We start from the raw sequence: 12,133 nt of genomic DNA, 5'->3' as shown, positions 1-12,133 counted from the left end.
CGGATGTTTCTTGTTGCTGTGATAAAAGTCCAAAAGGCTCTTTCGGCAGCTGACCATAGAAATTAACCAGTATTTAAATTTCAGATGTGAATTTACAGTATTTCCTTTCTGTTGAAAGGGAACCTCGGACTTAAAGACTTGTACGCTCTAATAAGCCACAATTGTTTTCTTTTACTAAAACACGTCATTAGAAACACATAAAATATTGCCATTGATTTAAAAAATATAATATTTAGTACATATTTTGACCTATAGGGGCCGCCATATTTTATGCGTGCAATGGAGGCTCGGGGTGATGACGTAATTTGTCACTGTCACTCGACAAACACTACCGGTGTTCTGCAATTCCTTCCTACGTGGCGAGACGTCCAACACATGCGCACATCGGTTAAAAGAGGCGAGTACTTACTATTTGTGTTTTTATTGAGTCTTTTATTGCCTTTTCATTGCCTCAAAATACTTTTTGAATGTGTTTCCCTCTCATACTTTTAAGCATTGTGTTTTCTTGTGGTCGTTTTAAAGCAGATTTTTGAGCTGTTGACCACATTATTCATGTAGCGTATTTAAATGACCCCTATCTGATATTACTACGTTCAAGTATTTTCTTAAGGCATCTTTAGAATGTTCTGTCAGTATGCATCTAAACAAAACAAGCTGAAAGCGCACGGTAGTACTTTGGGTGTCAAATTCGCCTCTTGTAGGACGTTTGCCGGTATAGCACATTTTGGCAGAACACCGGTTTTGTCCTACTGTCGTCTCGTCTCATTCTGTCTTTCCTGTTCATTTTTCTTTTGCTGCTCGTTTTGAGAAATATTGACAGTTCTGTCATGCTCATTAATGTTCCTCTCAGGTTCAAATTGAAAGGGCTGAACAGATGACATGTTTATGTCGCTAGTCATACTCTGGAAGCCCGGCAGCATAACCCAGTGACGTCACCGCCCTGTGACATCAACAACAATGGGGACCTACTAGTTATACAATTTGTAAAATTTGTTTAAAAACGAAAACATCAGGAGGGGTTTTAATATCAAATTATTTTAACTAATAATAACGCTTACCTTTTCAGAACTACAAGTCTTTCTATCCGTGGTTCTGTTTAATAATATTTTATAGTGCAGTATGTACAAAATAAACACATTAGAAGCTATATATTAGCATACGTTGAACGTACAGTGGATCCCACTATTTGTGGCATTTTGGGAACAAAAAGCCAAAAATTCATTTTCTATAGTTTGATTCTCTAAAAGGTAAACTAAAACTATAAATTCTCAAATATTATTGAGAAAATATTGGGGGTGCTGCAAATAGAAGAATCTGGTGGTCCTGCACATCCAGTATATTGATGCCACAAATCAAATTGATGTATTGAGCTCAATTTACAGAATATCTTTTAAACAGCTTATACCAGGGTTATTTTACAAGTATAGAAAAATGACTGACCTTGCTGTAAGTGGTTAATATGCAGTCATCTGTCTGAGAGTCAGCGCCTCCTAACACAGAAAAGGTTGTTAAACTGATGGTAAAATCCAAATATTACTTAAAATGTAAAGCATCCAGTGACAAACCTTTTTTTGTGGCAATTGAAATCTTGAAGTAACACCGATGATATCTACAGTGAAAAAGCAGAAAACAGAGGAAAAAAAAAATCATTTTTTGCCTGATATAATCCAATTCCAAACAAATTGTAAATGTAAAACACAAAAAGATCCGCGAGCAAGATATTTACATGTTGAAGTTATAATGCCCTGGGTAGTTTGTATGGAGGACAAACTTCTTAACCAGATGTGTGGTCGAGTCAAAAAGGATATCCTGCACAAAAAAAGGAGAGACGGCTGTTTGCAGATACACATAAAACCGACCAACTAAAATAGCCTGAAAAAGCACATTCATAGAATTTTTCATGGCAAATTGTTTTGCAAACCTGATGAAATTACATGAAATCTTACATAAAAAATGGAACCAATGTCACCTTTAATAAATGTCATTAGATTGCTTTGTTTAGTTTACTTAGGCAGCAGGCCATCTTTGTCTGGTATGTATGTGTTTGAGGAACTCGAACATTCAATTGGGCAAACTTAAATTTAAAATAAACATATAGTACGAACAATCTCTAATTCTGCAAAAAAAAGGAACAAAAAGCAATGGAAACTTCTTTAGACCTTGTTAAATCCTCACATACCACTCCAAGTGTGAAGTAGTTAAAGAAGTAGTCGTTACATTTGGAGGGAACTTGCTTGTGAGGTGACGGGGAGTGTATCTTCATCTGAAATTAAACAGAAGACATGTAGACAAAATTGACTCAGTAATTGCAGTGCAACCTCATTTCAACACCAACAGGGCAGAAAAAGAGTTTTGACACCTTGTCCTCAGACTTGTAGAATACTTTATGTGGTGATCCTAGAGCGCCCAGCACCTTCTGGCAGGAATCTCCAAAGTAGATGCTTTTTTCTAAGGACCTCATTTTAGCATCACCCATCACACCAGGACCACAACCTGCACACTCATTTGAAACAATATTACAAGTGAATAATGAAACTACTGTATAGTAAGTAAATAAATTTCAGTCGAAATAAAAAAATTTTAAAAAACCCAAAAAAAACCAACAATATATATAATTTATATATGTAATACGTAATCTTTCATGTATCCCTACAAATAGAATTCACGGGGAAAAAAAAAACACAAACACATCATGACAAAATCTACTATCATTTCTTCTATCATTACTATCGGACTATAAGGAGCACCTGACTATGAAGCCCCTTTCACACATACCTGAACTCCGGTTAATTCCCGGGACTTAAACAAGTCACCCTTATCCGTGAAAGCAGTTTCCCAGGTCAACTGACACTGAGGTGACGCGGATATTAACCGGGTTATGCTCTAGTATAATGTCCCAGATTTACCCGGGACGCGGCATGTGTGAAAACAGCTGTTGACTCCCAGGTCACAGCGCGAAATTTGATGACATAAATATCATGGTGGGCTGATCGTCATTTCGTCTTTCTTCACAGTAAGACGAAAAGCGGTAAACAAACATCGCAATTATCATCAACATGACAAACTGGGAATAGAAAAAATTAAAACTGGAAACATAACGAAATTAAATTGCTACTGGATGGTAGAGCCGAGGAAGAGACAGTCCATCATCCATCTTTGGAAATGTGTGGTATGTATTTTTGTTGCCGATGCTGACCAAAAATGATGTAATGTCTGAGTTATAAAATCGCGTCAGCCGCCCTCCCCGCACAAAGAGCGCCGAGTCGCCAACACGGGATAAATCAGAAACCCCTTTCAGACATATCACCCGGGTTATTCTCTGGACATCTCCTCATGTCTGAAAGCCATGACACGCGTAAATCCTGCATCACTTTCCACAGAAATTTACAGGGAAATAAGTCTGAAAGGGGCTTAAACAACCACCCAGCAAATTTGACACGAAAACAGCATTTGTTTATAGATAAACCACACCAGACTATGAGCTGCAGCTGTCCTCACTGTATAATGGGATATTTAGACCAAAAGATATTAACCGGTAACACTTTATCTGACAGCGTTGTCATAAGACTAGGGATGCAACGATACAGTTAAGTCAAGGTTCGGTACGATCTTCGATTCGATTCAATACATTTAATGCTCTGAAACAAAAAATACAATTTTTAAAAAAATTTTGCTAACAAGCAAAAATAACAATGCCATCATATAAACATGCATTATAGTGCAAAATATTTATGTGCTTACTTCTTACTGATCTGAGTGCTGAGAACAATCTTTACTGTTTGTAAAGTGAGGCGGGGCACACTGTTGATTGCTATTACTCTCTTAGCAGGTATGTTTACCACTAGGCATGTGCCGGTTACCGGTTTCACGGTTTACCGTGGTGTGAAAATGTCGCGGTTTCAAAACCACTCAAATTTTCCGTCAGACCGTAGTACGGTATTCGCTATTTTTCTTGTGTCAAAAATGCAGCCAGAAGCGGCTTGGCGCGGCAGCGCTCACCCCCTCCCGTTTGTTGCTGTGTGTGAAAGTGACGCTATCGGCTACACAGCCAGCTAACCCAAAAACAAATACTCCAAACATAAGGCGTACTGTTCTTCAATTTATTGAGCTCTCAAATCGTGGTACGTGTAATATACAAAATGAATACATTTAAAATGTTGTACAATTAGATTTTTCCATGTGAGTAGCTTCAACAGATTAGCACCATGGAAAAAGTTCGCCAAAATCAAAACACACATTTTCCTTTCATTCCATTCATTATACAAACTAACTAAAAGCTTACAAAGATGAATGTTAGCCTAGGCTCAGCTGGGAGAGCAACTTCGTTGAGTGTTACAGCCGCAGAGTGAGAAAACAAGCTTGATTCGCTTGAATGAAGGGGAAAAAAGTGATAGCGTCAAAGATCGCTTATTGCGAAAGATGATTTTGCCCTAAGCACAAATCCACGTTCGCTGGATCTAGGAGAGGTCTCACTCCCAATGTTTTTTTTTTTTTTTTTTTTTTTTTTTTTTTTTTTAAAGATTCCTTTCCACAACAATATTGACATTTTAACAAACTTAAACATTTTTAACTAATTTATAAATTCTTTCTGTTCTTTTTAACACAAAGGCATGACATCATGTAGACTAGAGTTGACACAGTGGCTGAAAATGGCGAGACTTCACTTAAGCTTTTCCACCCTCAAAAAAAGTCATGCAGTATAAAATTTTAAAAATTTTATTCAGAAGTGGTTTTACTTTTTTATAGAAATTATTTTGTTTTTGCTCTAATCTTGAGCAACTTGAGCTGTGGCTGTGGGTATAGTCTATAAGTTATATTTATTTTAATTTTATTTAAAATATTTTTTAATTGATAATTTATTTATTTTAACAATATTTTTAATATTTGCAACTATGGTCTGAAAAAAAAAAAATCCTTTTCAATGGGAAAAAAATTTTTTTTCAACCCATACATCTCAAAATTTTTGGGAGCTATAATTGCAATACCGCGATACCGTGAAACCGCGGTATTTTTGCTCACGGTTATCTTAGCGTCAAAATCTCATACCGGCACATGCCTATTTACCACATGAGAAAAACATCTTATTTGTGGTCCGAGTCCATCTGTGTTACGTACTGAATTAACAATATTTGCAGCATTATCTATAGTCACTGGTATGGATTGATTTGGCCTGCTTAACTTCCATTCAGTCATGCCGGTTTTTAGTTCATCGATGTAGGACACTGTATGGGCTACGCGTCTCATGATCACGCAGCCAATGGCATGGGACTTGGGGGGGATCTAACGTAGCACGTCTAGGTTGCTATTTGATGATATCTAGTGAGTGCGTGCGCGCGAGTGTTGTCGGGCATTAAAAAAAAAACGCCACAGAAGTCACGTCTGCTCATTACTGCACAACATCAGCATTTGACAATCGACTTTCATAAACAGGACGAGTTTTAAGTACAGCGCTCTTAATTTGCCACTCATTGTTCATCATGTAACCGTGAGTTAGCTCTTTGTGAACCACGGTCTTAACTTGTTTGTTGTCAAAGCTTGGTTATTTGTTGTGGCCAAGTTGGCAACAATATAATGGCGGACTTCGCTGTATGTATCTGTTAATACAGTCTTTGTTTAATATGTACGAGTGGGGATAGCATATCAGCTCACCCAAATTGCTGTCAAACAACGGATCTGTACGCCATTGAAGCTGGCAAGCCGCCTCTTTAAGTTTCTGTCTTTCCTCACGAGCAATGATCCTCATGCGTAACAACTGCCATCTTTCATGCAGTTTGGGGGAGGATGGAGGAGGGGGGCTGCTAGCGCCACAGTTTGTTTGTCAAGGCAAATCTGCGCCGGATATTTTAGAGAGAGACAACAAAATAAATTGGGAAAATACATTTTGGGACCTTTTCATTTGGATCAAATGTTTTTGCGTATTGAATCGAAGAGGGCGTAACCAACGGTTCAATATAAAACAGAGTATTGTTGCATCCTTACATAAGACCGTCATAATTATGACATGACACTGTCATAATTATGACATGACACTGTCATGAGCATTAATGAATGCTTTTGACAGATGTCATTCAGTGTCATCCGGCAACTTATCTCACTTTTGAATGTAAAAGATCTGAGATGGACATAAATGGAGTTAGTGACAAAATTTGCCAGATGACACTTAATGACATCTGTCATCAGCATTCATTAATGCCTATGACCGTGTCGTCATAATTATGATGGTCTTATGACGCCGCTGTCAAATAAAGTGTTACCTATTAACCCAAATAAATCAACAAATAAGCCGTGCTGGATTACAAGCGGCAGGATTCAAAATGAGGGGAAAAAAGTAGCGGGATATAGTCCAAAATTACGGTAATATTATAGTTTGATTTAAGAGGAAAAATTTTAAAAAAGAATAAGGAAAGAGATATGATACCCGCAGTAAATAGACGGAACTTAAGCCCGACTGGTCCTGTCCCTTCTCTCAGGACTTCCACACACTCTGCATAGATGTTACCGAGGAAACAGGCCAATGGCATTGCTGGGGCTCTAAGTACAAGACAAAGTGCAAAACCAATTTAATATTTTTTTTTTAACTCATTGAAATTAAATTTCTAATAACTTAAATGGGTGCATGGGAAGTACTTTGTTTCTTGCAGGTTGTTGCCAGTGTAGATGTGCATCCTCTTGACCATGGCACCATGTGGAATCTGCAAGGAGGTGTGTATGGAAATGCAGAAATACCATTACATGCCAACATACCATTCCCTACTACTTAATCATGAAGCCACTGCGAGAATATATGCATGCTGGAGTGACGTTAACTCATTGACTGCAAAACACTGTGATACGTAGATGCCCAGTTCAGTTTGAATGGAAGGGCTGTCAGCTGTTTTAACTGGATTGGCAGTCATTTCCAACCAATGTCGTTTTCGTCAACAATGACCAAAACGACGTGACAATGACAAGCTAAAAACGTGGCTCAGGAGATGAGAACATAATGAGACAAATGCCAGTTTTCGTCTGACGAGATGACAACGAGACAAAAATGTGACATCGTTTCTGTCATATGTTCACAATGCGGGACATTTTCATATTGTACATGGAGTACTTCAGCTAGCATCGTAGCAGTGTTTGGGTCATGAGATGTGCTGCACCTCTCCTCACCAGAGTTTAGGATGTATCTCAAGCTAGGCTGCGCTCTATCTTGCTTGCTTGGAAACACGGTAAGATTTTTTTTCTTATCTTGGCAAGAGAGAATATACAATGTTGCTTTAACCTTTCAAAGTCTATGCTGAGTGAGCCTCAGACGTTAAATGTAACTCCTTGCATTAGCGTAGCATTATAATTAGCTGCAGAATTGCCTGTTAAAACACTGGCCAATCTAAATAAGAGCCACTTGGCTTTTTTGGTCAGTAAATCTAGAGGACTGTCAGTTGGTGAAATGGCATTGAGCTAATAGCCCACTTCAGCTGTTTTGTTTGGTAAACAACAGTATGTTTGGTAAAGCGTAGCATTCGATTTAGCATTAGCTCCAGAATGACGAGCGTACTCTTAAAACACTGGCCAGTCTAAAGCAGAGCCCCTTGGCTTTTCTGGTCAGTAAATCTAGAGGATGTTAAATGCTCAGACAACTTTATTTTAAACATACAGTTTTTTGGCTTCTAGGTAGGTTTAATTGAAAATAATGTACTGCTTTTCCTGCTGTGTATTATCATCACAAAGTTGGCGTTTTCCTTGTAGATGCTACAATATGTGCTCATCTGTCTATGTTCATTCCAAATAGTTGGAAACCTTTATTTTTCGACAAAAACTTTTGAATTTTAAAGACGAAAACATTGAGCAACTGTCGAGTAAAACTGGACGAAGACAAAAATTTTTTGAAATGACTAAAATATTACTAAGACTAATAAGTATTTTAGTCAAAAGCCAAGGACAAAAATGAAAAGGGCTGCCAAAAACAACACTGCTTCCAACCCTCCCAGTTAAAATGGATTAGACGTCTATTGCTGTCAATGGCAGTGAATGAGTTAATACTAACTGAGCTAAACATAAAATTCCTTAATGTTTTAACTTATGCTTAAAGTTCATTTTCATGCAACTTGGAAAACAAAGCAACTTCTTACATGGTGCCTTTTACAGACACTTGGATTTATTTCTGACAGGAAATGCATACAGAATGATCCGACTAACTTTTACTCAAGAGTTAGAAGTGTCTACTCTGATTTGAGCCAATGTGAAGCTGTTGCTGCCTTATTTAATTTGGAGGGACACATTTAATCAAAAACATAAGCACAGGGTGGAGCAAATAATGAAGTAAAAGGTTCACTCCCTGTTCATAAGTTTGCTTGGAATTATGTTGTTATTTGGGAACTGATAGATCTGCAACTTCTTATGAAATAGCTGCTGACAAACAGATGTGCTTGCGCAGCCTTTTCTAGCAAAACGGCTGCTGAAGCCTTCTGGCTGGCAGTTAAAAGAAAACAAAAAATGACGACAACAACATAAAAAACATACGGTGCCAAACTACGGGAAAAATGTGTGACTAAGGGCGCTTTCACACTAGCACTGTTTGGTCCTTTTTAAACGGACCGGTTGTTTTTCTCAAATAGACTGCTTCATTTTGTAAATGCGCACCCGAACTCTAGTTCGGCCCAAACAAACGAACTCTGGTCCGCTGAAAAATCGTGGGTCTCGGTCCGCTTTCACTGTTTCGCTTGTGAATGCAAGCTGAGCAGGGTCCGCTTATGCTACATTACGTGCAGCGTCACAGCACTACCCTATGACGCGCAACATTCCCGCCTCTTCCAGGAGGGAGGTATTTCCTCTTCTAAATTTGTCCAATCAATTAGTACGCCTTGCAATGTGAATACTGAACATTTTCAACAAGTCATTTGCAAGTGTTGCTGCGAGGTAGTAACTATCCAACCGGACCGTGGTCCTCTTGGTCTAATGTGAAAGTGCCCTTATATAGTCTGTGAAATATGGTACTTAACCCTTTAACACTGAACGTGTCGGCAGCGACGCGTTTACGCATATCGTCTTTGAAGCTTCGTCACGCTGTAATTACATCACCCACGTGCCGCTGGTTGGTCTCATTTGAAAGTGCGGAAGTTGATGTCCACACCAGTTTTTATTTGAAGTCAATCGACCATGAAAAACGGGAGATAATGTCATTTGAATTTTATATTTTTATCGCACCCATAAATATGCATGAAAACGCTGCATGGACCATGTATCTATCCATATTTCCATCATTTCTTGTCCTTTTTCAAAACCGAATGCAGCACAAAAGACTACATATCCCAAGAGGCGTTGTGATGTCAAGAAGGACGAACCGAATGTGATCATTTTTAATAAATTTCCGAGCGAGACGCCAACTAATGAAAGGGAGGCATGCCAAGCAAGCAATGGCCGGTTGGTTTGAGCGAGCGACTTTGAAACGTGCAGAATGAATCTAAAACTACATTTAGCGCAAGCTAATGCATTATTTCATTAAGTCAAGGAAGAAGATGAGCCGTATTTGTCGTTGTTTTCTCTGGATGAGTCGCCGTCTCGGCAAATATAAGTGACAGCAGCGCGCAAACGGCGAAAGAGTAGGCTGTGAGACGTTGTGTGTGACGCAGCTCCGTGACCTGTTCAAGAAGAAGCTTTATTGAGTGCGCAAAAAAAAAAAAAAAAAAACTTTATTGGGTGACATCCCTGAAAAATTTGAATTGAACTGAACTACTTGTCAATATTTTAAAAAATACTTTTTACAATGTTATATATATTTTTTGTGTACGTGTGTATATATGTGTGTTCGAGAAGCTTGATCGCATGAACGTATATACTTTTGATAAGGTGATGTGTACAACACCTAACTTCACAAAGAGATATCCTCCAAACCCTTTTTGTGTTAGATGATGTATATAATCTTTTTTCTATTTTGCACTGTATATAACCTGTTTTGACCATAGTATGTGTAAAGGCCAAAAACGCCTATGACCATACCTGCTGTTTGTGTTGAATTGTCAAACATAAAACTATTCAATCTTATTTTTTTTCTATTGAATGTTTATCCAAACAAGTTGAATAAATATTATCAAGCTTCAAAATGGTTGGTCGAGCATGGTTGGTTGTCAATGGGACATCAACATTACAAATTTTGAAAAAAGATTTTGGGATTTTTTTGTCTTTTTGGGTCCAAAATGTGGATTATAATTGGTCAGTGAAGAAAACAACAGTTTGGACATGAAGTTCAAAGTGTCCTGAAAAAAGGGACCCAACTTGGCCATTGTAAATATTTTTTTCTTTGAAATATAAAGGCAACATCAAATGCATGCAAATTCGGCCAAAATAGGCTTAGGTGTTAAAGGGTTAATAGCATTAACTCTTCACTGTCCCTCCACAGCACACCTCCATCTATACTATCCTCCCACTATTAAATATATTTATGAGCAATACAAACTGATGTCATTTTCACAAGAATTCTGACCTCAGCTCGTTGAGTCCCATTCCGACAACCCAAAGTCAGATTTAAAGCACATACGAAAGTGGCTTAGATAAGATCTGAAAATATCAAGAGTCCATGTGACTGCCTGTTCTGACCATCATGAATCACACTCAAGTTAGTTAAAAGCAAATACCGTGTATCTGATTTGGATCACTTCAAGCTGGGGTCTGAATGTGACTTAGTTTAATAGACCGCCGCACCATGTTCTCACCTCATATTTTGGAGCCTCATTCCAGAAGTCGAGTTGGAAGGAGAATGACAGTCCTCGAAAGTTGAGATGAAACAACTGCTCGGCTGCATTGTAAACTAGACACAAATGGAAAAGCAGATTGAGTACATACAAAAAAATGAACAAAGAGAGTATTCTAATTTTTTTTATATCCCTATTATTGTGTACATAATTAGAAATCGCAAAGTGTTTAAAAGTTTACCGCCAGGGTGGGTTGCTCCAAATGACTGGTCTATTTGTTCTATAGTAGGGGCAATGGCTTGAGAATTGAAATGGACCCCACTGGAAAGACAGATACAGAGTGTAGCAACAATAAGACATGTTAACGACCTTGTACTATACTATACATTACATTTCATTACTTCGGAAGCAAATACAACATTCATATTACTGCAGGTATAGAAAGTGGTACTAGAATGAGCTGGCTTTATTACTGGTACAACAAATGTGCAGTGCTTTTATGTATAGGAGTTGAACATTATTGCAACAGTCACATAAAATTAACAATGATAAATCCACACATGTTGATACAGCTGTTGCAATTGTTATTTATAGACCTACAGTTTGTGCGGAAATGGATTAGCAATGAGCCAAATCTGGTTTAGGATGAACACAACCAAACGTTTTAAATTGAATTTTAACTACCAAGCACTGCCATGCAATCTTTTTTGGTGGGCCTTTACCTTTTATGATACACATTAAAGGTGATTTTGCAGAAATCTGAAATTTTTTTCATGCTTAAGATGAAACAAAATGAGCATGTAACCTAGTTTTTCATTGATGTTGTGATTTGGTTGCAATCACTTTTGTAAGTCAAAGCGACATGCAAACGAGTGGATTTGAAATTTGTGACAGTGTGAGGTCACACCACACCTAATTACGTAAGGGACTGACGACTATGTGCTTCCTCACACCCACTTGCCAACGGCCACGGAAGGTCTTGCTCACAGACACACAAACTCTCCGACAGCCAATCAGAGCTAAAAAGTTAAATGTAAACATTAACTTAAGGATGTCCTGATCCGATCACGTATTGGGAAATTGGGCAGATCGCGCCATTTTTTCAGAGGATCAGAATCAGGTGAAAAAGATTGTGTTTTTGATTTTTTAAAAAATGTGTATGTTTTTCTGCTTCATGCTCGTACACGCCACAGCCTCTCACCCTCCCTCCTGCTAAGAAGTGCAGCCAAGATGGCCATCTTATTTGGTACTTAAAGTAAACAATGACTGACAGGATGTAGCTTTGATCTTGCGAAAGAAGCTTGGTAGCTCTACCATCAAACGCACACGTGTCAGTCATCGTTAAACTTGCATAAGTGTGCTGAGGCAACTCATGGTGTAAGTGAGAGGCTATTCTCAGCAGCGTGAGCGTCAAACTGAATGCGAGCTATAGCAGAGGTGCTGGCGTAGTGATAGCATGTTGTTCA

The 12,133-nt window shown here is 38.3% G+C and overlaps 1 protein-coding gene across 7 annotated transcripts in view; it reads right to left on the bottom strand.

Moving 5' to 3' along the window:
• phaf1 (phagosome assembly factor 1) overlaps positions 1-12,133 on the bottom strand; it is a 34,733-nt gene that overhangs the window by 15,846 nt on the left and 6,754 nt on the right. For all 7 annotated transcript variants that reach the window (XR_009063212.1, XR_009063211.1, XR_009063209.1 and 4 more), the window contains 9 exons: positions 10,909-10,988; positions 10,689-10,783; positions 6,628-6,692; positions 6,419-6,531; positions 2,360-2,493; positions 2,180-2,263; positions 1,727-1,809; positions 1,566-1,609; positions 1,441-1,490 (listed from right to left, as the gene is read on the bottom strand). Coding sequence is in view for 3 of the 7 variants with exons in the window: in XM_057836362.1 (XP_057692345.1) it covers positions 1,441-1,490; positions 1,566-1,609; positions 1,727-1,809; positions 2,180-2,263; positions 2,360-2,493; positions 6,419-6,531; positions 6,628-6,692; positions 10,689-10,783; positions 10,909-10,988 (748 nt within the window). In the remaining 4 variants the exon portion in view is untranslated. The remainder of the gene's footprint in view (positions 1-1,440; positions 1,491-1,565; positions 1,610-1,726; positions 1,810-2,179; positions 2,264-2,359; positions 2,494-6,418; positions 6,532-6,627; positions 6,693-10,688; positions 10,784-10,908; positions 10,989-12,133) is intronic.

The sequence above is a fragment of the Corythoichthys intestinalis genome, chromosome 5, assembly GCF_030265065.1.
Source record: "Corythoichthys intestinalis isolate RoL2023-P3 chromosome 5, ASM3026506v1, whole genome shotgun sequence".
In the NCBI taxonomy this organism is placed as follows: Eukaryota; Metazoa; Chordata; class Actinopteri; order Syngnathiformes; family Syngnathidae; genus Corythoichthys; species Corythoichthys intestinalis.
This window is presented reverse-complemented; position numbering and strand designations above follow the sequence as displayed.